At 46.4% G+C, this 27,374-nt stretch overlaps 1 protein-coding gene across 1 annotated transcript; it reads right to left on the bottom strand.

The window, feature by feature from the left end:
- Positions 1 to 503: 503 nt before the first annotated feature.
- Positions 504 to 27,374, bottom strand: SLC25A4 (solute carrier family 25 member 4). The gene is made up of 4 exons (XM_069744320.1): positions 27,171 to 27,374; positions 7,256 to 7,742; positions 5,941 to 6,081; positions 504 to 989 (listed from the first exon to the last, which is right to left on the bottom strand). Exons 1-4 carry the CDS (start codon positions 27,279 to 27,281, stop codon positions 832 to 834), a joined length of 897 nt encoding a protein of 298 aa, XP_069600421.1. The 5' UTR covers positions 27,282 to 27,374; the 3' UTR covers positions 504 to 831.

Below are 27,374 nucleotides of genomic sequence, written 5' to 3'. Positions count from 1 at the left end.
AAGCGACAGTAAAGGCTTTGTGCTGGACCTGGGAAAGTCAAAATCTTGTAGAACGTGTTCTGAGAAAGGTGGAGCTGTTACAGCTGCAATGGGGGTTACGGTGAAGGAATCATCATGTTAATGTCTACGGATTTTGACTGAGATGTCAAAAGCTCCTTCAGGTGTAATGTGTAGGTGCCCCAATATTATAGTCCATGTAGTCAATATCTCTTAAGAGCTCAGCCATGACTTCCCCGGCTGCCGCTAGTGTCTGCCTGTAAGATAACTTGCTGCAGCAGAACACCTCCTGCAGTGCCAAGGGGGGACAGCTTCTGCAGACCACCAGCCAAAGAGACCAGAAGCCTTTCGCAAAAGAAGAGTGGTCCAAAATTCCAGCTTTTGAAATTCTGGAACAATTTCAAGGGTGACAACACTTTCGGCCATTGCTGTATAGTGCACAGTGATATTCGTGATTATTAATCAATGAAAGCCTATTATTGCCCTATGAAATAAGGACTGATATATTCTTTGTAAGACACAATTTATTTATAAATTACATAACGTCATCCTTTTATTGGGTTTCACAGGTTTCCTTGGCTCCAGCTACAAGCATACAAAATGCAACACTGTACATGAGACGGGATGTTCCAGTACGACACATGTACACGTTATGCATCCTAAAATGTACATCTGCACAGGTGGAGAAATTACTACTACGTGTTCTTGTTGCATACCTCCCATTCACACTCTTAATTTCCCTAGGAAATAGGATTTATGTCCCTGAAGTCAGATGCATCGCTGAGTCTTTATAAGTTATATGTAGGAAAGGATTAACAGGACCTGTTTGTTAGTTTATGCATATTTCTTGATTTCATCATACAATACGAGTACGAATGCACCACCCATGCCTCTCAGAACATTGGACCAAGCACCCTTGAAGAAGGCTTTAGATCCTTCATCTTTGGCAATCTTCTTCCAGCAGTCAATTGTTCCCTTGTACATGATATCAGCTGTTTGGGGGGGGAAGCAAAACAAAATATTAAAAAAAGGAAAAAATTACAAAAAACAGGACAAAGTCCCCAAACAGCGCAATGTTTGCCTATGGATTACGTTATTTGGCCACTGCAGCTCAGCCTATTTATGTGAACGCCGCTAAGATGCAACACCAATCACAGCACATCGAGAGGAGTTTGTTGAAACTGATGCAAATTTTTATTTTTCTACTCTTAGACAACTTTTCTTCTCAGGCCACATCCAAAGATATGAACTATGTTCACACAGAGTTTTTTTAGGATTTTGTGGAGCGCGCTCAAAAATGGCTTCAAAACGTCTTTGAGACTCATCCTGAGAGGTTCTACAGAACATTTCAGAAAAAAAACTGTCCCAAAACATTTCAGAACCGCTTCAGGAAAAGAATAACTCCTAGAAAAAGTCCCAAAAAAAGAGGCGGTTGAAGCAGTTTTTGAATGGCTTTGAGCATTACAAAAAACGCAGTGTGAATATAGCCTAAGGCCGGTTTCGCACGTCAGTGGCTCCGGTACGTGAGGTGACAGTTTCCTCACGTACCGGAGCCACTGACACACGTAGACACAGTTAAATCAATGCATCTGTGCAGATGTCATTGATTTTTTGCGGACTGTGTCTCCGTGTGCCAAACACGGAGACATGTCAGTGTTCGTGGGAGCGCACGGATTACACGGACCCATTAAAGTCATGTAAAACACGTACCGCACACGGACGTTGTCCGTGTGCAGTCCGTGTGCCGTGCAGGAGACAGCGCTACTGTAAGCGCTATCCCCCCCACTGGTGCTGAAGCCGCGATTCATATCTTCCCTGCAGCAGCGTTTGCTGTAGAGAAGATATGAATAATCGTGTTTAAAATAAAGCTCCATGTGCCCACCCCCCTGTGCGCCCCCCGCTGTTATTAAAATACCTGGCTCCCTCGCTGGCTGGCGCTGCTTCCTGTCCTGGCCGCACCTTCTACTGTATGAGCGGTCACGTGGGGCCGCCCATTACAATCATGAATATGCTGCTCCACCTCCCCACGTGACCGCTCATACAGTAGAAGGTGCGGCCAGGACAGGAAGCAGCGCCAGCCAGTGAGGGAGCCGGGTCAGTATTTTAATAACAGCGGGGGGGGGGGCTGGGCACATGGATATTTATTTTAAACACGATTATTCATATCTTCTCTACAGCAAACGCTGTTGCAGGGAAAATATGAATCGCGGCTTCAGCACCAGATGCACGGGACAGCGCTAAACTTTAGCGCTGTCTCCTGCACAGTGCGTGTGGTACCCAGTGGGCGCACGGGCGGCACACGTGTGCCACACTGATGTGCCACAGAAACGCACCGGCACACGGACACGGATAATTCCGGTACCGATTTTTCCGGTACCGGAATTATCTGGACGTGTGAGACTGGCCTAACACCGTAAGCACCAGACTGTGAAATAAAGTCTGACAATGTATGGTAAGTAAAGTACAGCCTGTGTCCAATGCCAGCCTAGAGAATTTAGAATGCATATATGGATATGAATGAAGAAATAATGTGATACAGAAAATGAGCAGCAATCACGTCTCGTGTAGGGAAATGTCACCCAGCTCAATTCAAGTAAATAGTAGACATGGCGGATTGCTGTTAAATAAAATAATGAAATCTCTGAGGATTTGGGCTTTTACCTTATTTTTGTAATGTGTTGAAACAGGAATAAGAAGAATTAAAAGTGAGTGTTTCTTGCTTTAAATACCTTACAAGACTCCCTATTTTGTGTCTTTACAAATAATGTGTATGCCATGTGTGATCCTATATAATGGGGCACGAGCACTGAACGTGCCTAGGTCCAAAGGCCCATGATGGCGGAGCGATGCTGCTCCCTGCCTGCACTGTCGGTACTGGAATAAAGGAACATGAAGAATCCAGGTAGAAGACATTTGAAGGTTTCCTCCGTCAGTCTGCCCGGTGCATCATAGAAGTGTATCATAGTAATGAAAAGATCATGGATGTAGGAAAGTTAATTCTTCCATAACTCCACACACTTCTAACAAACTTTAGTTCCTCGCTATCACCGAAACCTCGCTCACCCCTTCTGACACAGCCTCTCCAGTTGCACTTTCGTATGGTGGATGCCACCTTTCCCACACACCCCGCCCCAGCACCAATCATGGCGGAAGAGTTGGTTTTCTCCTATCAGGTAACTGCTCCTTCACCCTCATCCCATTTCCACCCTCTGTTACCCTCTCTTCCTTTGAGGTGCACGCTCTGCGCATCTAATCCCCCACCAACCTCCAACTGGCTGTCATTTACCGCCCCCCAGGGCCAGCCACCACCTTTTTCGACCACTTCACCACCTGGTTACTTAGTTTCCTCTCTGCTGACATCCCCACTATCATCACTAAACTTTTATCTCTCACTTCCTCTTTCCGTCTTGCTCAATGGTTTTCTGCAGCCACTCACAAAGATGGCCACACACTGGACCTCATCTTCACCCACCTCTGCTCCCTATCTAACCTCTCTAACTAACCTCTACCTCTTTCTGACCACAACCTGCTTACATTCTCTTCCATCTCCTCTCCAGGTCCACAATTCCCACCCCACAAACTTGCACACCCTCCCCGAAATCTTAAACACCTTGATCTACACTCACTCTCTGAATCCCTCCTCCCTGTTACAGGCATAAGTCCCATACACAATGCGGATGCCGCTTTGTATAATACCACAATAGCTGCAGCTCTTGAATCGATCACCCCTCTCACACATACCAAAGCTCGCAAAATCAACAGATAACTCTGGCACACCAGCCTGACCAAAGAACTAAGGCGGGCTTCCAGGGTTGCTGAGTGGAGATGGAAAAGATCACACTCCAATGAGCACTTCATCACATTCAAACAGTCCCTCACTACTTTCAAGGCCACACTCACTGCAGCAAAACAAACCTACTTCTCATATCCTCCCTGTCTCACAACCCTAAACAGCTATTCAACACCTTCAATTCTCTCCTCCGTCCCCCAGCACCTGCTCCCTCTCATCTGAGCTGAAGACTTTGCCTCATTCTTCAAGCAGAACATTGATAACATCAGAGAAAGCTTTGACCTACCACCCCAACAGCCCCTCTTTCTAACTACTCAGCCCTCCAAAACCAGCTTCTCCACCATTACAGAAGACCAACTTTCCACCCTACTCTCAAGATCACATCTCACCACTTATGCACTTAACCCAATCCCATCCCACTTCATCCCAAACCTCACCACAGTCTTCATCCTAACTCTTACCCATCTCTTCAACCTATCAATAACAACTGGTGTTTTCCCCTCATGCTTCAAACATGCCTCAATCACACACATCCTCAAAAAGCCCCCTCTTAATCCATCCTCAGAATCTAGCCATCGCCCCATATCACTTCTCCCCTTTGCCTCAAAACTACTGGAGCAACATGTCCATTTCGAAATGTCTTCCCCCTCTCTTCCTGCTCCCTCTTTGACCGCTTACAATCTGGCTTCTGACCGCATCACTTCACTGAAACTGCCCTAACTAAACTCACCAATGACCTGCTGACTGCCAACACCAAGCGACACTACTCTGTCCTCCTTCTCCTGGACCTGTCCTCTGCCTTTGACACAGTGGACCACTCCCTATTACTACAGACACTCTCATCTCTTGGCATCACAGACTTGGACCTATCTTGGATCGCGTCATACCTAACAGACTGGACATTCAGCGTCTCCCACTCACACACCACCTCCTCACCTCGCCCCCTATCTGTCGGAGTCCTGCAAGGTTCAGTCCTAGGGCCCCTGCTCTTCTCCATTTACACCTTTGGACTGGGACAGCTCAGACTCTCATGGCTTGCAGTTTCACCTCTATGCTGATGACACACAGACCTACATCTCTGGACCAGATATCACCTCCCTACTAACCAAAATCCCACAATGTCTATCCGCTATTTCATCCTTCTCCGCTAGATTTCTAAAACTTAACATGGACAAAACAGAATTCATCATCTTTCCCCCATCTCATTCGACTCTCCCAACAAACTTATCCATTAAAGTAAATGGCTGCTCACTCTCTGTAGTCCCACAAGCTTGCTGCCTCATGGTAATCCTTGACTCTGATCTCTCTTTCAAACCACATATCCAAGCCCTTTCCACTTCCTGTCGACTTCAACTCAAAACATCTCCCGAGTCCGTACATTCCTCAACCTAGAATCTGCAAAAACCCTAGTCCATGCCCTCATCATCTCTCGCCTTGACTACTGTAACCTCCTGCTCTGTGGCCTCCCCTCGAACAAACTCTGCTGCCCGACTAATCCACCTGTCCCCCCGCTATTCCCCGGCCTCTCCCCTCTGTCAATCCCTTCACTGGCTCCCCATTACTCAGAGACTCCAGTTCAAAACCCTAAGCATGACGTACAAAGCCATCCACAACCTGTCTCCTCCATACATCTGTGACCTTGTCTCCCGGTACTTTCCTGCACGCAACCTCCGATCCTCACAAGACCTCCTTCTCTACTCCCCACTTATCTTCTCTTCCCACAACCGCATACAAGATTTCTCTCGCGTATCACCCTTACTCTGGAACTTTCTACCACAACATATCAGACTCTCGCCTACCATCGAAACCTTCAATAAGAGCCTGAAGACCCACCTCTTCCAACAAGCCTACAACCTGCAGTAACCAACTATCCACCAAACCGCTGCATGACCAGCTCTACCCTCACCTACTGTATCCTCACCCATCCCTTGTAGATTGTGAGCCTTCGCGGGCAGGGTCCTCTCTCCTCCTGTACCAGTCGTGACTTGTATTAAGATTATTGTACTTGTTCTTTATTATGTATACCCCTCCTCACATGTAAAGTGCCATGGAATCAATGGCGCTATAATAATAAATAATAATAGTATAAAAACATCAAGGATCAATCTTTGGGAATTATGGTTCCAAACTGAATGATGTCTATTTGATCTTACCTCCTTTCCTGCCAGACTGCATCATCATACGACGTCGGACAGTGTCAAAGGGATAGGAGACAAGACCGGCTACGGCAGTGACACTCTGAGCAATCATCCAGCTGACCACAATGTGCACATTCTTGGGATCTGGCAGCATGCCTATAAGAAAATCACAGTCAATTAGCATGAGATAATGGCGTATTGCCACACTGTCTGGTTGTTATCGATTCAATTATATAACTGAGCATTTCATTTATCAGGTCTAACACGTTTCAGAATCCTCACCATATTTAAAAGGGAATCTGTTACCAGGTTTTTGCTACTTCATCTAAGAGCAGCATGATGTAGGAACAGAGACCCTAGTTCCAGTGATGTATCACTTACTTTACTGGGTGCAGCAGCTGTGAGAAAATCTCTGTTTTCTCTGCTGCAGATCTAGCAGTGCTCGGAATGCTGAGCTCTGTATAAACCCACCCACATGACTGATAGACAGCATTCTGTGTGCACTGTTCATAGGCAGAAAGCTGCTAATCAGTGATTGGGGCAGGGTTACACAGAGCAAGAGGAATACATGGCATTAGACACCTAGTCCTCTAGTAATAATCTCCTGCTAATAAAATACTAATTTTATTAAATCAACACTCAGCCTTAGGCTGCCATCACACTAGCAGTATTTAGTCAGTATTTTACATCAGTATTTGTAGCCAAAACCAGGAGTGGGTGATAAATGCAGACATGGTGCATATGTTTCTATTATACTTTTCCTCTAATTGTTCCATTCCTGGTTTTGGCTACAAATACTGATGTAAAATACTGACCAAATACTGCTAGTGTGACGGCAGCCTAATAAGTGACGCATCAATGTAATCAGGGTCTCTACATCTACGTCATGCTGGTCTCCAGTTACATAGCAGAAACCTGCTGACAGATCTCATTTGAAGGAAAATGATGGAGTTGTTTCATTTAACCACAAAAAAAGGTTTGGGGAATAGTATAATTATGAAATAACATGATATCAATGATATTTGTTAGTATTGATTCTTCATAGTATTTAAATAGTGATGAGCGGACCAGTGGAAGTTCGGGTTCTGATAACCGATCCGTACTTTATTCCAGAGTTTGGTTCAGGCACCAGAACAGAACCCCAACGTCAACCAGAACCCAAACCCCGTTGAAAATAAAGGAGACCTGAACTGGTAAGAAAAAAATTCTCTTTCTGCAAGTTGAGCGTCTAGCACCGGACAGTAACTGTCGGGCACCAATGCCGAACGCTTCTGTTCAGGTTCGCTCATCCCTATGTCTAAATTCCATATCGTCATTGGCTGGTTCTTACCCTTAGCAGTATCATAGACACCAAAGTAGGCTGCTCTGTAAATGATGATGCCCTGGACGGACACATTGAATCCTTGGTAGAGACCTTTGGCACCATCTGACTTCCAGATTTTGGCTAAGCAATCACCAAGGCCACTAAACTCTCTCTGAGCTGGGCCTTTACCCACATCTGCAGCCAGACGGGTTCTGGCGAAATCCAGAGGGTACACAAAGCACAAGGACGTGGCACCAGCAGCTCCTCCAGATGCCAGGTTACCAACAAAGAACCTCCAGAACTGAGTGTGCCTGTCTACACCCCCCAGGAAGATTTGCTTGTACTTGTCCTTGAAGGCAAAGTTGAGGGCTTGGGTTGGGAAATAACGAATGACATTGGCAAGGTTGCCTCTCCAGAAGGAAATAATGCCTTGTTCTTTGGGAATTCGGACCACGCAGTCCATGATTCCCTTGTATTGCATGTCTGCTGAAATCTGTTTGCTGGCATGCTGCACCTAAAGACAGAAGAAAAGAGAAGGTGAGGAATTATGTAGACTCATGGTAGGGGTGTGTACACACTGCAGCTTTTTCCACAGTTTTATTTCTGTGGAAAAAGTCTAATAAAATGGGCCCCACCACCTAATGACGGGAAACTACCACACCAGAGTAAGTAGCAATAATTGTAGGTACGAATAATGGTGGCACATATATAACAAACCCCCCACAGTACTGATAGCAGAAACCCACAATCTGGTTATTGTCAGCAAACAAGGAATATTGTTCTCGCACCTCTTTGCACCCCAAACCGCTGCGCCCAATAATGCTTACTGTGGCTGCAGGAATTATATACACTATATAAATTGATATATATATACAGCTCTGGAAAAAATTAAGAGACCACTGTAAAACGTTCAGTTTGTCTGATTTTTCTCTTTATAGACCTCAAATAACGCAAAAAAACAGCAACAAGTTCGCAATCATTTAGAAACAACAATACTAATGTTTTAACTCGGGAAGAGTTCAGAAATCAATATTTTGTGGAATAACCATGATTTTTAATCACCGCTTTCATGCGTCTTGGCATGCTTTCCACCAGTCTTTCACACTGCTCCTGGCGCAAAAATGTAAGCTTTTCTTCTTTGTTTGATGGCTTGTGACTATCCATCCTCCTCCTGATTACATTCCAGAGGTTTTTAATGGGGTTCAGGTCTGGAGATTGGGCTGCCCATGACAGGGTTTGATGTGGTCGTCTCATAATTTTTTGCCAGAGCTGTATATATATATATATATATATATATATATATCATTGAACTTTATAATACCTGAATACTCCATAATCAGCACTGCATGTTACTAGATCATATCTCACATTTGTGTCTTCATATCTTTCACCTTTTGGAGCGCTATTTGCACTTTTAGGAAACCTGACAGCTGATACATGTGCTTGATCCACGGACAGCCTGTATCAGACAGTGGCTGTATGATTCCAGCTAGGTTTGTTTGACTCTTAAATGTGGCGGCGTTTCAGACAAAAACAAAGAAAAGCTGCTGTGGACTGAGCCACACGGGACACTGGTCAAATTGGCGCCAGCGGCAATAGATGCTACTGCACAGGTGCTGTCACCGGCTCCATTTTGATGGAGCCAAAAACATTTTTCTGTAGCAAAATGGCGCTGGCGGTGATGACTGCTCTGTAGCATCTATTGCGTTCCGATAGATACTACAGCGCGGGCGCCGCCAGCGCCATCTTGATGGATACAAATTTTTTCTCCAGAAAAATGGCAGCTGCTCTTGCACCCCTTAATTGATGTGATGTAATGAATCTTTCCTATGTCCATCCTCTAACTTGTCTCCTTTGCGCAAGCGCGACTTACCTTTTTAGCATTTGTTGAGGCACAGAACATTTATTTTTGTGCTTGCACTTACTATTTCAGGTTGATGGAACGCACATGCCCACTTCTGCCTTCTGTGCCACGCATGGTATCTATTTACGCTTGAGCATTGATCGTGACTGTTGCGGCAGATGCTCATTGAGCACCGCCCGCGGTGTTGGCGATCATTTGGGTCATTAGTAAGGGCCCTTACTTGTGTATACATACCAGACTTCACTGGCTCTATACTGACATCCCCTGACAAAGCTACATGGATTAGCGACACGCGTTGGGTCCAGCAGGCACAATCTGACTCCATACTGTGGTAAATATGTTTAATTGACAGATTTTACGATTTATCCTCTACATTTCTTCCAACCATTGTGTCACCAATTACTCAGCTCACTGCATGCTATGTTTTCTCTGATGGTTCTCATATGGTCTGTACCCCTCTATTCTACTGCAGTGTATTTGACGCCTCGTCTCCTATATGGTGTCACTCTTGACTAGTATTGCACTTGTATTACATATTTTTTACATAACAACAGTCATGCCATATAGCTTTATGGTTGGGTTCTTCTATATACAGTGGGGGAAATAAGTATTTGATCCCTTGCTGATTTTGCAAGTTTGCCCACTGACAAAGACATGAACAGTCTATAATTTTAAGGGTAGGTTAATTTTAACATTGAGAGATAGAATATCAAAAATAAAATCCCCAAAAATTATTTTGTATAAATTATATACATTTATTTGCATTTTGCAGTGAGAAATAAGTATTTGATCCCCTCCTACAGACCAGTTAGACGTTCCTAATCAACTCGTTAAGCATTATGTGATGCCAGAGTCTCCATATAGACAGGTTCTGTGGCTTCTATTTGCTCTGAGCTTACCTTTATTAAATGGGTGTTCTTTTGTTATGAAATTGATATAGTTAGCATGAAAATAAGAGTTTGCCATTGGCTTGCTTTCCCTATCTGCTGTCATTCTCCTGCTGTTATTTTACATAGTGTACATCAGGGGTCTCAAACTTGGCTGAGTATATGGGCCGCACATGGAAAAACATTTAGTTTCGGGGGCCGCATTATTTGCATGAAAAAATAACATTTTTAGTGATACCATATTTTTCTCTATACATCTTTTGAACTGGTCCCTACCTTGCAGTAATGTGCCCCATGCTGGTCACTACCTTGTAGTAATGTGCCCCATGCTGTCACTATCTTGTAGTAATGTGCCCCATGCTGGTCACTATCTTGTAGTAATGTGCCCCATGCTGGTCACTATCTTGTAGTAATGTGCCCCATGCTGGTCACTATCTTGTAGTAATGTGCCCCATGCTGGTCACTATCTTGTAGTAATGTGCCCCATGCTGGTCACTACCTTGTAGTAATGTGCCCCATGCTGGACCCTACCTTGTAGTAATGTGCCCCATGCTGGTCACTACCTTGTAGTAATGTGCCCCATGCTGGTCACTATCTTGTAGTAATGTGCCCCATGCTGGTCACTACCTTGTAGTAATGTGCCCCATGCTGGTCACTATCTTGTTTTAATGTGCTCCATGCTGGTCACTATCTTGCAGTAATGTGCCCCATGCTGGTCCCTACCTTGTAGTAATGTGCCCCATGCTGGTCACTACCTTGTAGTAATGTGCCCCATGCTGGTCACTACCTTGTAGTAATGTGCCCCATGCTGTCACTATCTTGTAGTAATGTGCCCCATGCTGGTCACTATCTTGTAGTAATGTGCCCCATGCTGGTCACTATCTTGTAGTAATGTGCCCCATGCTGGTCACTATCTTGTAGTAATGTGCCCCATGCTGGTCACTACCTTGTAGTAATGTGCCCCATGCTGGTCACTATCTTGTAGTAATGTGCCCCATGCTAGTCACTACCTTGTAGTAATGTGCCCCATGCTGGTCACTACCTTGTAGTAATGTGCCCCATGCTGGTCACTATCTTGTAGTAATGTGCCCCATGCTGGTCACTATCTTGTAGTAATGTGCCCCATGCTGGTCACTACCTTGTAGTAATGTGCCCCTTGCTGGTCACTATCTTGTAGTAATGTGCCCCATGCTGGTCACTACCTTGTCGTAATGTGCCCCACGCTGGTCACTATCTTGTAGTAATGTGCCCCACGCTGGTCATTATCTTGTAGTAATGTGCCCCACGCTGGTCCCTACCTTGTTTTAATGTGCTCCATGCTGGTCACTATCTTGCAGTAATGTGCCCCATGCTGGTCCCTACCTTGTAGTAATGTGCCCCATGCTGGACCCTACCTTGTAGTAATGTGCCCCATGCTGGTCACTACCTTGTAGTAATGTGCCCCATGCTGGTCACTATCTTGTAGTAATGTGCCCCATGCTGGTCACTATCTTGTAGTAATGTGCCCCATGCTGGTCACTACCTTGTAGTAATGTGCCCCATGCTGGTCACTATCTTGTAGTAATGTGCCCCATGCTGGTCACTATCTTGTAGTAATATGCCCCATGCTGGTCACTATCTTGTAGTAATGTGCCCCATGCTGGTCACTACCTTGTAGTAATGTGCCCCATGCTGGTCACTATCTTGTAGTAATGTGCCCCACGCTGGTCACTATCTTGTAGTAATGTGCCCCATGCTGGTCCCTATCTTGTAGTAATGTGCCCCACGCTGGTCCCTACCTTGTTTTAATGTGCTCCATGCTGGTCACTATCTTGCAGTAATGTGCCCCATGCTGGTCCCTACCTTGTAGTAATGTGCCCCATGCTGGACCCTACCTTGTAGTAATGTGCCCCATGCTGGTCACTACCTTGTAGTAATGTGCCCCATGCTGGTCACTATCTTGTAGTAATGTGCCCCATGCTGGTCCCTACTTTGTAGTAAAGTGCCCCATGCTGGTCCCTACCTTGTAGTAATGTGCCCCAGGCTGGTCCCTATCTTGTAGTAATGCCCCATGCTTGTCCCCATCTTGGAGTAATGCCCCATGCTGGTCCCTATCTTGTAGTAATGCCCCATGCTGGTCCCTATCTTGTAGTAATGCCCCATGCTGGTCCCCATCTTGTAGTAATGCCCCATGATGGTCCCCATCTTGTAGTAATGCCCCATGCTGGTCCCCATCTTGTAGTAATGCCCCATGTTAGTCCCTATCTTGTAGTAATGCCCCAGGCTGGTCCCTATCATGTACTAATGTGCCCCGTCCAGGTCCCCATATTGTAGATATGGCCCCATCCTGGTCCTCATCTGGTAGTAACGTCCCCATCCTGGTCCCATTCTTGTCATTATGTCCCCTATCCACATACCTATATTGCAGACATGGGCCCCATCCAGGTTCCCCCATATATGGCAGACATATGCCCCATCCAGGCCCCCCATATTGCAGACAGGTCCCCCATCCAGGCCCCCCCATATTGCAGACAGGTCCCCCATCCAGGCCCCCCATATATTATAGGCCGGTCCCCCATCCAGGCCCCCCCATATTGCAGACAGGTCCCCCATCCAGGCCCCCCCATATTGCAGACAGGTCCCTCATCCAGGTCCCCCCATATATTGCAGACAGGTCCCCCCCATATATTGAAGACAGGTCCCCCCCATATATTACAGACAGACAGTCCCCCATCCACGTACCCATATTGCTGACATGTGCCCCATCCAGGTTCCCCCATATATTGCAGACAGGTCCCCCATCCAGGTCCCCCCCATATATTGCAGACAGGTCCCCCATCCAGGTCCCCCCCCCATATATTACAGACAGACAGTCGCCCATCAACGTACCCATATTGCAGACATGTGCCCCATCCAGGTCCCCCCCATATATTGCAGACAGGTCGCCCATCCAGGCCCCCCCATATTTCAGACAGGTCCCTCATCCAGGTCCCCCATATATTGCAGACAGGTCCCCCATCCAGGTCCGCCCCATATATTATAGACGGTGTATTGCCGCGCAGAGACCGGCTCTCTGCACAACAAAACTAGTGTCAGCCGCCGGCCTATGAGAGGCCTACAAGCAGCTGACATCTGCGTCCCGGCGCAGCAGTGTATGACGTCACTGCCATGCACAGATGTCAGCTGTAGGCCACTGATAGGCCGGCGGCTGACACTAGTATTATTGTGCAGACAGCCGTTCTCTGCGTGGCAATACACTGCACTACAGCGGCTGCTGGAGCAAGCACGATCGTTACGGGGTTTATGTGCCTGCGGGCCGCATGAAGCAGCCGGAGGGGCCGCGTGTTTGAGACCCCTGGTGTACATCTTGTTGCCAAGTAAACTGACCATTAGAGCCTAGGAGTGTGCACAGTAGTTACATTCAAGGATAGGAGTTAACTCCTGAGATTCCAGACACCTCTCTGCAATCCATTGATTTCTATACAAGGGTTTGCTGCTCACCTCCCTCTGTCTTCCTGTCAGCTCCTAAACTGTTATCAGCCCTGGAAAAAAATCACAATGTCCTGGTTCAACAAAATCAGAAGCTTCAAGAGCAGCTCTCCTTATTGCTGCTCTGTTTCCTGAACCGTGTGCTTGTTCAAAGGCTCTGTTAACTCTATATGCAAATAGAGTGACAACAAACTTCAGAGCAGGCAATGCTTCATGTGTCACAGAATTATTATTTATCTTTTATTATATTTTTATATTATATATTATTTATATATTATTTAGGACAAAGCTACTGAACCAGAACTGTCACTCAAGAGGGAGTGCTGTCCCCCCAAGCAACAAGTGAAGAGGACTGGAAAGCTGCGCGCTGCTCAAGACAAAGGTTTAGAATATATGGCCTGATAAGTTATGTGCAATGTAGCATCACTAGATGACTGATATGTCTTAGCATCATCCATCGCGGACACCGCGGCTAAGAGCTAAGGATATAGGAATGCTGCTGGAAACAGAAGTATGCGCTGAGTTTCGCAGCAGTCTAGCAGCATTGACAATAGACAATAATAATAAATAAAACAAAGTTTTGTCCTAAAAATACAATAAAAATCCAAATAATAGGAATATTGAGTGTCTGATATGTTCACTTCTTATTTCAAGGAACCCGAACAGCAAATTGGCTTGTGCCCGCACGTCAATAGTTAACAGCCGCCAGCCAGTCGGAGGCTGGCAGCTGCCTTGAGCCGCAGTGCGCACTTCGCCGGCGTCTGACGTCATTGTCAGCCGCTGGCGAGTGCGTGCTTCACCTGCATGGAGGGAGTGAGCTTCGCCCGCCGCAGGAGCAAGGCTAGGTAAGAACTCGTGTTTTTTTTTTTTTTTTTTGAGAGCGGCGATCCAGGGGGCCTCGGGGCAGAATGCTGGACACGCTGGGGCAGAGATGCTGGACACAGGGGCAGAATGCTGGACACGAGGGGCAGACTGAGACACGGGGGGCAGAATGCTGGACACGGGGGGCAGAATGCTGGACACGGGGGGGCAGAATGCTGGACACGGGCGGCAGAATGCTGGACACGGGCGGCAGAATGCTGGACACGGGCGGCAGAATGCTGGACACGGGGGGGGGGCAGAATGCTGGACACGGGGCAGAATGCTGGACACGGGGAAAGACTGAGACATGGGGGCAGAATGCTGGACACGAGGGGCAGAATGCTGGACATGAGGGGCAGAATATGAGACACGGGCAGAATGATGGATGCAGGGACTGAATGCTGAACACCAGGGCAGAATGGAGATACAGGGCATGACTAGAGACACTGGGGGCATGACTGGAGACAGATGGGGCAGAATGGAGACATAGGGGGCATGATTGGAGACATGGGAGCATTATTGGAGCCATAGGGGGCAGAATGGAGATACGGGCATGATTGGAGACACGGGGCAGAATGGAGATACATGGTATAATTGGAGACACAGTGCAGGATGAAAGACATGGGGGCACGATTGGAGACAGATGGAGCAGGGTTGGAGACAGATCGTGTGAAGGACCATGGGACAGGATTTATACGATGGAGACAGATGGGGCAGGATGGGGAGATCATATGGAGCAGGATGGATACTCATGAGGGCAGGATGGGTGAACATATGGCTGAAGCCAGGAATGAGACACGGGGCCAGGGTGAGGGATAGTATTATTACCATAGGGGCTAATTAAGGGATATTATTACTGCAGTGATGTATTTATTTTATTTTTTGAGGTCACTGTTTTAAATGGGGGGGGGCGGTCCTGTTACTGTGTAGAGTGATACTATGTCGCCTTTTTTTCTTTATGTGGTGTAATGTAGAAGTTGGAAAAAATTAAGTAATGTGTTCTGCAAGCGGAGCTCGAGATAACTGTGTCATTTCCTGCAGAGACAAGTCCTGGCTGGATGAAGTGATGGCGGTCTGTGCTGGATGAAAGATGAAGGACTTCACCTAGAGACTTCACTGGTGAGTCAGTGTTACCTATACAATGACACTATACGCTGTATACTATCAGGGGCGGATTATCAGAGGGTCAATATGGGCGGTAGCCCAGGGCCCAGTGGTCTGGGGGGGCCCTGGGCTACCGCACATATTAACCCTCTGATAATCATCTGTGAGACTGTGAATGCCCGCCGGGCGGCGTTTATGTGCCCCCGGACCCGGTGGGCAGAGAGAGGGGGCCCGCATCGGGCCCCTTCTCATCTGCTCACCGGGCCCTTTCGGCGCTGCGGCGGTTTCCTATTGATGTGCGGGCGCGCGCCCGCACATCAATAGTTAACAACAACAGCCGCCAGCCAATTGGAGGCTGGCAGCTGAAGTCGGCCGCAGCACACACGTCGCCGGCGTCTGACGTCATTGTCAGTCGCCGGCGAGTGTGCGCTGCTGCAGGGAGCTCGCCGCCTGGAGCGCGGACAGGTGAGGAGGAGACTTTTTTTTTTTATCAGTTAAACGGTGGACCGTGGACACACTGGGGGGCAATGCTGGAGGGAGGACACACTGGGGGGCAATGCTGGAGACACTGGGGCAGGTTGGAGGACACACTGGGGGCAATGCTGGAGGACACACTGGGGGCAATGCTGGACACACTGGGGCAGGTTGGAGGACACACTGGGGGCAATGCTGGAGGACACACTGGGGCAATGCTGGAGACACTGGGGCAGATTGCTGGGGGGCAATGCTGGGGGGCAATGGTGGACACACTGGGGCAGGTTGGAGGACACACTGGGGGCAATGCTGGAGGACACACTGGGGCAATGCTGGAGACACTGGGGCAGATTGCTGGGGGGCAATGCTGGGGGGCAATGCTGGAGGACACACTGGGGGGCAATGCTGGACACACTGGGGCAGGTTGGAGGACACACTGGGGGCAATGCTGGAGGACACACTGGGGCAATGCTGGAGACACTGGGGCAGATTGCTGGAGGACACACTGGGGGGCAATGCTGGAGGACACACTGGGGGGCAATGCTGGACACACTGGGGCAGGTTGGAGGACACACTGGGGGCAATGCTGGAGGACACACTGGGGCAATGCTGGAGACACTGGGGCAGATTGCTGGAGGACACACTGGGGGCAATGCTTGAGACAGTGGGGCAGATTGCTGGAGACAGTGGGGCAGATTGCTGGAGACAGTGGGGCAGATTGCTGGAGACAGTGGGGCAGATTGCTGGAGACAGTGGGGCAGATTGCTGAGGACAGTGGGGCAATGCTGGGGACAGTGGGGCAATGCTGGAGACAGTGGGGCAATGCTGGAGACAGTGGGGCAATGCTGGGGACAGTGGGGGCAATGCTGGAGACAGTGGGGCAGATTGCTGGAGACAGTGGGGCAGATTGCTGGAGACAGTGGGGCAGATTGCTGGAGACAGTGGGGCAGAATGCTGGGGACAGTGGGACAGAATGCTGGGGACAGTGGGGCAATGCTGGGGACAGTGGGGCAATGCTGGGGACAGTGGGGCAGATTGCTGGAGACAGATTGCTAGAGACATTGGGGCAATGCTGGAGACATTGGGGCAATGCTGGGGACAGTGGGGCAATGCTGGGGACAGTGGGGCAGATTGCTGGAGGACACACTGGGGGGCAATGCTGGAGGACACACTGGGTGGCAATGCTGGAGACAGTGGGGCAGATTGCTGGAGACAGTGGGGCAGATTGCTGGAGACAGTGGGGCAGATTGCTGGAGACAGTGGGGCAGATTGCTGGAGACAGTGGGGCAGATTGCTGGGGACAGTGGGGCAATGCTGGGGACAGTGGGGAAATGCTGGAGACAGTGGGCCAATGCTGGAGACAGTGGGGGCAATGCTGGGGACAGTGTGGGCAATGCTGGAGACAGTGGGGCAGATTGCTGGAGACAGTGGGGCAGATTGCTGGAGACAGTGGGGCAGAATGCTGGGGACAGTGGGGCAGAATGCTGGGGACAGTGGGGCAATGCTGGGGACAGTGGGGCAATGCTGGGGACAGTAGGGCAGATTGCTGGAGACAGATTGCTGGAGACATTGGGGCAATGCTGGAGACATTGGGGCAATGCTGGGGACAGTGGGGCAATGCTGGGGACAGTGGGGCAGATTGCTGGAGGACACACTGGGGGGCAATGCTGGAGGACACACTGGGGGGCAATGCTGGAGACAGTGGGGCAGGTTGGAGGACACACTGGGGGCAATGCTGGAGGACACACTGGGGCAATGCTGGAGACACTGGAGCAGATTGCTGGAGGACACACTGGGGGGCAATGCTGGAGGACACACTGGGGGGCAATGCTGGACACACTGGGGCAGGTTGGAGGACACACTGGGGGCAATGCTGGAGGACACACTGGGGCAATGCTGGAGACACTGGGGCAGATTGCTGGAGGACACACTGGGGGCAATGCTTGAGACAGTGGGGCACATTGCTGGAGACAGTGGGGCAATGCTGGAGACAGTGGGGCAATGCTGGAGACAGTGGGGCAGATTGCTGGAGGACACACTGGGGGGCAATGCTGGAGACAGTGGGGCAGATTGCTGGAGGACACACTGGGGGCAATGCTGGAGACAGTGGGGCAGATTGCTGGAGGACACACTGGGGGGCAATGCTGGAGACAGTGGGGCAAATTGCTGGAGACAGTGGGGGTAATATGCTGGACACACTGGGGCAGATTGCTGGACACACTGGGGGCAGGACTGGAGGCATGGGCAGAATGTAGACACGGGGCATGATTGGAGACACGGGGTAGAATGAAAGACATGGGGCAGGATTGGATCATGGGGCAGGATGGATACGATGGAGACAGATGGGGCAGGATGGATACTCATGAGTGCAGGATGGGAAAACATATGGCTGGAGCGAGGAATGAGATACATGGGGTGGGGAATAGTATTACCATAGGGGCTAATTAAGGGATATTATTACTGCAGTGATGTATTTATTTTATTTTTTTAGTATACTGTTTTAAATGGGGGGGGGCGGTCCTGTTACTGTGCAGAGTGACACTATATCGCCTTTTTCTCTTCATGTGGTGTAATGTAGAAGTTGTGAAAAATTAAGTAATGTGTTCTACAAGCGGAGCTCGAGATAACTGTGTTATTTCCTGCAGAAACGAGTCCTGGCTGGGAGAAATGATGGCGGTCTGTGCTGTATGAAAGATGAAGGACTTCACCTAGAGACGTCACTGGTGAGTCAGTGTTACCTATACACTGACACTATACACTGTATACTATATACAGAGGTCCTGTGTACAATGTCACCAGTGATCACTGTATTACCTCTACACAGACACTGCATACTAAGTACAGATCTCCTGTGAATACTGGCACTAATGGTGATAGTATTGTGTTTTTTTTTTGTTGTTGTTTTTTTTTACTGATCAGTATTGTAGTATTATGTCACTATGTGGTGGTAATATGTGGTCTGGAAATGATGTTGTGGTATTTGTCCCTTGTATGTACTATTTGGTCACCAAGTGGTAATATGTGGTCTTGACACGGTGCGGTGGTATTTGTTCCTTGTATGTGATATTATTCGATCACTGTGGTTGTAATTTGTGGTCTGGTCATGGTACGGTGGTATTTGTTCCTTGTATGTGATATTATTGGTCAAGATATACCTAAATTGTATTGCAGATTTTAACAAATATTGAATAGGTTACAGTAGAGTAGGGCCCGGACATTTTTCTGGAATAATCTGGTTCGGGTATATCATGACCCCCGTCACATGACCCCCGTCACATGACCGGGGGGGCCCACAGTGTGTGAACAGCCCGGGGCCCTGGCTATCCTTAATCCACCCCTGTATACTACATACAGAGGTCCTGTGTATAATATCACCAGTGATCACTGTATAACCTGTACACAGACACTGCATACTAAGTACACATCTCCTGTGTATAATGGCACTGATGGTGATATTAGTATTGTGTTTTTTTATTACTGATCAGTATTGTATTCAGTCACTATGTGGTGGTAATATGTGGTCTGGTCATGGTGCGGTGGTATTTGTTCCTTGTATGTGATATTATTCGGTCACTGGTGGTAATATGTGGTCTGGTCATGGTGTTGTATTTGTTCCTTGTATGTGATATTATTGGTCATTTCAAAAATTGAAAAATAAATACAAAATATACCTAAATTGTATTGCATATTTTAACAAATATTTAGTAGGTTACAGCAGAGTAGGGCCCGGCCAAAAGTGTCTACCGTGTTATGGTGGTGGCTTAAAAAATCTTTTGGCCAAAACAAAAGCTGCCGGCTATATGTGTGATCTGGTGATGTTAATGTGTGATAGGTGAGAAGTGCAGTTTTTCCAAGAGAGAGCGGTGGGACTGTGGACAGTTCGAGGGGTGGAGGCGAGGCTGGGGTGGAGCCTGGGCAGAGTCTCAAGGGGGCCCCGAAAATTTTGCCAGTATGGGGCCCCAAAATTTCTAGTATCAGCCCTGGTTGTGAGCCAGTAAGTCACAATCAGTAGTCACATGTGTTCCTGTGTGTCCTAAACATTGACCACCACTAAGGCTTATATTCTGAAGGAAATGGAAAATACTTTACGGCATTGTGATGAGCGACGAGTTGTTAACTTTTTAAGTTGCTCAAAAAGAGTTGAAATCCAGAAGATCAGCAAATTTAATAGGAAGATAGATTATTATGTTCATACATAGATTAGGTAATAGATTTATATGAAATATATATATTAACTACTGAACCTGGAGGCCCTTTATAATGTTTCTATACACTAGTATGTATTTTTATGGATGTTATGTCATTAAAGCCTGCTGAAAAACACTTCTCAGCCTGAAAGAGATCCTTAAAGTGACTGTATCATCAATGACCTAATGTTTAAATCAAGTTTGTGTGTTGAATGTATTTTTTTTAATTCTTGGCAATGTTTTTACTTCCCATCTCTCAGTTTTTATTAAAGCTAAAATATAGAAATCTTGCAATTTTCACAATGGCCACTAGGGCTTTTTTTTACACTATAACTTCCTGTAGTTTCAGGAAATCCCTCCAGGAAGGATAGAGTCTAAACTTTTCTTATGTATTGAACATCAATGAGACTGTGCAAAGGTCATTGTGAAGGAAGGGACAGCAGGGGGAACTGTGACATTGCCTGTAGTGATTGCTGGATCCTGTGTCATCAACTGTGTGTAGCGGTGTTATGTGTCCATGTAATCCTGCCTCTGCTGTTAAGGAAGCTGCTACTATACTGACAGCACAGGAAGTATGAGACTTACCACGCCCCCAGTGGCCAGTGTAGAAATTGCAAGATTACTCATTTTCTTTTTTTATTTAAATAAAGATGAGTTGAAAAAAATATTGTATCTTACAGTTATTCGGATCGTTAGAAGGACGTAGATCTGGGGTTTTATTCTGACAGAATATAGGCTGACCTGGATGGACACATTTTTTTTATTTTTTTTTCAGCCTTGCTAACTATGTTCCTATGAGAGGCTATAAAATATTTAAAAAAAAAGCATGTAACAGAAATACCTGATTAAAAAAAAAATAATTTCTTGATTATTTTTTTCAAGATACAAATAGTTTGCAAACAGATGAAAAAGGAGCCGTATTATTTTAATCTACAACTGCTGTAATTGATGTGTGCGACATTGAGGTAAAACGCATGATTAAAAAAAACACGTGCATTAAAGGGAATCCTCTGGATCAGAATATTGCCGGCCTATCGTTAGGATACGTCCTCAATATAAGATTGTGACCAGTTCCAGGCAGCCATCGCCCTCCAGCCCATTTTAAGTTTACGTTGCCCTGTCAGACTGCACCTCCTCCACTAAGCAGACATGTGCAGGTAATCAGAATGTTGTCCCATTCAATTAAATAAGAGACGAGCAATTACCTCCAAATATCGGATTGGTGCAGATGCCATAAGTCAGATGGTCTTTCCTAAGGGCAGGGGCAGATGACCGTATTTTTGGTCCAAGAGCAATCCGACAAACATCGCACATGTCCAATTTTTTCCTCGGACAGAGACTGCTACAAGCCCGAGTTTGATCCAATATTTAGATCACAGTCAGCCGTGCAAATCAATGAGCCCATGGAAAACATCAGACTGCACTCGGATGACATCTGATTTCCACTTATTCACGGAATGGAGATGGAGAAATTTTGGATGGAGATAATCGGATCACACTATGTTCACACTCTGATGAAGCTCTGATTAGAGTGTGATTAGCATAATTGTCCCGATTCTCTCAGATGAGAGAATACACAGTCGTCTGCACCTGCCCTAATGATGGGCCGTCAATACTCTGACCCTGAAAAAACACCTTTAACCCCTCTGTGACCTTAGACGTACTATCCCGTCGAGGTGCCCTGGGCTTATCTGACCCTGGACGGGATAGTACGTCATAGCCGATCGGCCGCGCTCACGGGGGGAGCGCGGCCGATCGCGGCCGGGTGTCAGCTGCTTATCGCAGCTGACATCCGGCACTATGTGCCAGGAGCGGTCACGGACCGCCCCCGGCACATTAACCCCTGGCACACCGCGATCAAAGATGATCGCGATGTGCCGGCGGTGCAGGGAAGCACCGCGCAGGGAGGGGGCTCCCTGCGGGCTTCCCTGAGCCCCCCGCAGCAACGCGATGTGATCGCGTTGCTGCGAGGGTCTCCTCACCTCCCTCCCTGCTCGAGCCCCGGATCCAAGATGGCCGCGGATCCGGGTCCTGCAGGGAGGGAGGTGGCTTCACAGAGCCTGCTCAGAGCAGGCACTGTGAAGCAGCCTGCACTCCTATCAGATCAGTGATCTGACAGAGTGCTGTGCAAACTGTCAGATCACTGATCTGTGATGTCCCCCCCTGGGACAAAGTAAAAAAGTAAAAAAAAAAATTTCCAAATGTGTAAAAAAAATAAAAAAAAATATTCCAAAATAATGAAAAAAAAAAAAAATATTATTCCCATAAATACATTTCTTCATCTAAATAAAAAAAAAAACCAATAAAAGTACACATATTTAGTATCGCCGCGTCCGTAACGGCCCGACCTATAAAACTGGCCCACTAGTTAACCCCTTCAGTAAACACCGTAAGAAAAAAAAAAAAAAAACGAGGCAAAAAACAACGCTTTATTATCATACCGCCGAACAAAAAGTGGAATAACACGCGATCAAAAGGACAGATATAAATAACCATGGTACCGCTGAAAGCGTCATATTGTCCCGCAAAAAACGAGCCGCCATACAGCATCATCAGCAAAAAAATAAAAAAGTTATAGTCCTGAGAATAAAGCGATGCAAAAATAATTATTTTTTCTGTAAAATAGTTTTTATCGTATAAAAGCACCAAACCATAAAAAAATGATATAAATGAGGTGTCGCTGTAATCGTACTGACCCGAAGAATAAAACTGATTTATCAATTTTACCAAACGCGGAACGGTATAAACGCCTCCCCCAATAGAAATTCATGAATAGCTGGCTTTTGGTCATTCTTCCTCACAAAAATCGGAATAAAAAGCGATAAAAAAATGTCACGTGCCCAAAAATGTTTTCAATAAAAACGTCAACTCGTCCCGCAAAAAACAAGACCTCACATGACTCTGTGGACCAAAATATGGAAAAATTATAGCTCTCAAAATGTGGTATTGCAAAAAATATTTTTTGCAATAAAAAGGGTCTTTCAGTGTGTGACGGCTGCCAATCATAAAAATCCGCTAAAAAACTCGCTATAAAAGTAAATCAAACCCCCCTTCATCACCCCCTTAGTTAGGGAAAAATAAAAAAAAATGTATTTATTTCCATTTTCCCATTAGGGCTAGGGTTAGGGCTAGGGTTAGGGCTAGGGTTAGGGCTAGGGCTAGGGTTAGGGCTAGGGTTAGGGCTAGGGTTAGGGCTAGGGTTAGGGTTAGGGCTAGGGTTAGGGCTAGGGTTAGGGCTAGGGTTAGGGCTAGGGTTAGGGCTAGGGCTAGGGCTAGGGTTAGGGCTAGGGTTAGGGCTAGGGTTAGGGCTAGGGTTAGGGCTAGGGTTAGGGCTAGGATTAGGGTTAGGGTTAGGGTTGGGGCTACAGTTAGGGTTGGGGCTAAAGTTAGGGTTAGGGTTTAGATTACATTTACAGTTGGGAATAGGGTTGGGATTAGGGTTAGGGGTGTGTCAGGGTTAGAGGTGTGGTTAGGGTTACCGTTGGAATTAGGGTTAGGGGTGTGTTTAGATTAGGGTTTCAGTTATAATTGGGGGGTTTCCACTGTTTCGGCACATCAGGGGCTCTCCAAACACGACATGGCGTCCGATCTCAATTCCAGCCAATTCTGCGTTGAAAAAGTAAAACAGTGCTCCTTCCCTTCCGAGCTCTCCTGTGTGCCCAAACAGGGGTTTACCCCAACATATGGGGTATCAGCGTACTCAGGACAAATTGGACAACAACTTTTGTGGACCAATTTCTCCTGTTACCCTTGGGAAAATACAAAACTGGGGGCTAAAAAATAATTTTTGTGGGAAAACAAAAAGATTTTTTATTTTCACGGCTCTGCGTTATAAACTGTAGTGAAACACTTGGGGGTTCAAAGTTCTCACAACACATCTAGATAAGTTCATTGAGGGGTCTAGTTTCCAATATGGGGTCACTTGTGGGGGGTTTCTACTGTTTAGGTACATTAGGGGCTCTGCAAACGCAATGTGACGCCTGCAGACCAATCCATCTAAGTCTGCATTCCAAATGATGCTCCTTCCCTTCCGAGCCCTCCCATGCGCCCAAACGGTGGTTCCCCCCCACATATCGGGTATCAGCGTACTCAGGACAAATTGGACAACAACATTTAGGGTCCAATTTCTCCTGCTAACCTTGGAAAAATACAAAACTGGGGGCTAAAATATAATTTTTGTGGAAAACAAAATATTTTTTATTTGCATGGCTCTGCGTTATAAACTGTAGTGAAATACTTGGGGGTTCAAAGCTCTCACAACACATCAAGATGAGTTCCTTAGGGGGTCTACTTTCCAAAATGGTGTCACTTGTGGGGGGTTTCTACTGTTTAGGTACATTAGGGGCTCTGCAAACGCAATGTGACGCCTGCAGACCATTCCATCTAAGTCTGCATTCCAAATGGCACTCCTTCCCTTCCGAGCCCTCCCATGCGCCCAAACGGTGGTTCCCCCCCACATATGGGGTATCGGCGTACTCAGGACAAATTGGACAACAACTTTTGTGGTCCAATTTCTCCTCTTACCCTAGGGAAAATACAAAACTGGGGGCTAAAAAATAATTTTTGTGGGAAAAAAATTTTGTTTTATTTTTATGGCTCTGCATTATAAACTTCTGTGAAGCCCTTGGTGGGTCAAAGTGCTCACCACACATCCAGATAAGTTCCTTAGGGGGTCTACTTTCCAAAATGGTGTCACTTGTGGGGGGTTTCAATGTTTAGGCACATCAGTGGCTCTCCAAACGCAACATGGCGTCCCATCTCAATTCCTGTCAATTTTGCATTGAAAAGTCAAACGGCGCTCCTTCCCTTCCGAGCTCTCCCATGCGCCCAAACAGTGGTTTACTGCCACATATGGGGTATCAGCGTACTCGGGACAAATTGGACAACAACTTTTGAGGTCCAATTTCTTCTCTTACCCTTGGAAAAATAAAAAATTGGGGGCAAAAATATAATTTTTGTGAAAAAATATGATTTTTTATTTTTACGGTTCTGCATTATAAACTTCTGTGAAGCACTTGGTGGGTCAAAGTGCTCACCACACCTCTAGATAAGTTCCTTAGGGGGTCTACTTTCCAAAATGGTGTCACTTGTGGGGGGTTTCAATGTTTAGGCACATCAGTGGCTCTCCAAACGCAACATGGCGTCCCATCTCAATTTCTGTCAATTTTGCATTGAAAAGTCAAACTGCGCTCCTTCCCTTCCGAGCTCTCCCATGCGCCCAAACAGTGGTTTACTGCCACATATGGGGTATCAGCGTACTCAGGACAAATTGGACAACAACTTTTGAGGTCCAATTTCTTCTCTTACCCTTGGAAAAATAAAAAATTGGGGGCAAAAATATAATTTTTGTGAAAAAATATGATTTTTTATTTTTACGGTTCTGCATTATAAACTTCTGTGAAGCACTTGGTGGGTCAAAGTGCTCACCACACATCCAGATAAGTTCCTTAGGGGGTCTACTTTCCAAAATGGTGTCACTTGTGGGGGGTTTCAATGTTTAGGCACATCAGTGGCTCTCCAAACGCAACATGGCGTCCCATCTCAATTCCTGTCAAGTTTGCATTGAAAAGTCAAATAGCGCTCCTTCCCTTCCGAGCTCTCCCATGCGCCCAAACAGTGGTTTACTGCCACATATGGGGTATCAGCGTACTCAGGACAAATTGGACAACAACTTTTTGGGTCCAATTTCTCCTGTTACCCTTGGTAAAATAAAACAAATTGGAGCTGAAGTAAATTTTTTGTGTAAAAAAGTTAAATGTTCATTTTTATTTAAACATTCCAAAAATTCCTATTAAACACCTGAAGGGTTAATAAACTTCTTGAATGTGGTTTTGAGCACCTTGAGGGGTGCAGTTTTTAGAATGGTGTCACACTTGGGCATTTTCTATCATATAGACCCCTCAAAATGACTTCAAATGAGACGTGGTCCCTAAAAAAAAATGGTGTTGTAAAAATGAGAAATTGCTGGTCAACTTTTAACCCTTATAACTCCCTAACAAAAAAAAAAATTGGTTCCAAAATTATGCTGATGTAAAGGAGACATGTGGGAAATGTTACTTATTAAGTATTTTGTGTGACATATCTCTGTGATTTAATTGCATAAAAATTCAAAGTTTGAAAATTGCAAAATTTTCAAAATTTTCGCCAAATTTCCGTTTTTTTCACAAATAAACGCAGGTACTATCAAAGAAATTTTACCACTATCATGAAGTACAATATGTCACGAGAAAACAATGTCAGAATCACCAGGATCCGTTGAAGCGTTTCGGAGTTATAACCTCATAAAGGGACAGTGGTCAGAATTGTAAAAATTGGCCTGGTCATTAACGTGCAAACCACCCTTGGGGGTAAAGGGGTTAATTATGCTATAAAATGATTAACCTAATGAAAAGTATTTGTTTTAATATATTTATTGAGATCTGATATCCTGATAATATAATGTAAAATGCACTTATATTTGCACTCAATTATCACGGTAAATAGTTCCACACTATTCCATATACCATTATATATACTGATACAATCGTGTAACTATTGCCGTTAAATGCACTATTAATTCTACACACGCTATAACAGGCAATCATATAAGAAAAACAATTATTACATAGCAGTGTCACTAGACGCCTGAGAGACGGACTTGGCATGTGCTCCAGGGCCACCATGTGACCGTTCTAAAAACAGTCAATGGGCAGCACAGGAGACACTTTCCATATTTAGTCTGGAATATGCCATGTCGTGCCCTCCCATTCTGGCTCTCGTGTATTCTGTCACTATGGGGTGTTCGTCTTATGACCTTCCCTACTGCTTACAGGAAGACGGCTTCTGGGAATAAGAGGGTGCAGACATTTACTGACCACACAGGAGACCCCGTACCGCAGCTATTCTACGTCATCGCAGAAAACATAAGGGAACATAAGTGCACTGTTACCCCACTATTAAACATTGCACATATCTGCAATATACTACGTGGACATGCATATTCTAGAATACCCGATGCATTAGAATCCGGCCACCATCTAGTGGATTATAACTAGGCATACTCTTACATCAATCACTACTACTAATAATAATGATAAAAGTAATAATAATCTCATTACCTGCAGCAAAAGTTTTACTCTCTCAATTGGGGCCACGGCCGTCTTAGAAATGGCGGCAGCAATCCCTCCAGCTAAAAAGTCCTTGAGGAAGCTGATGGCTTGGTCACTCATCTTGAAAGTGGTAGAGGTGAAGCACCTGCTTCCTTACACTCCAATGTCAGTCCTTCTCCAGGCGGCTCCCAGTCTGCACCGACAGCCAAAATA

Source organism: Ranitomeya imitator, chromosome 1, assembly GCF_032444005.1.
Source record: "Ranitomeya imitator isolate aRanImi1 chromosome 1, aRanImi1.pri, whole genome shotgun sequence".
Taxonomy (NCBI): Eukaryota; Metazoa; Chordata; class Amphibia; order Anura; family Dendrobatidae; genus Ranitomeya; species Ranitomeya imitator.
Note: the sequence above shows the minus strand (reverse complement) of the source record. Positions and strands in the feature narration are given on the sequence as shown.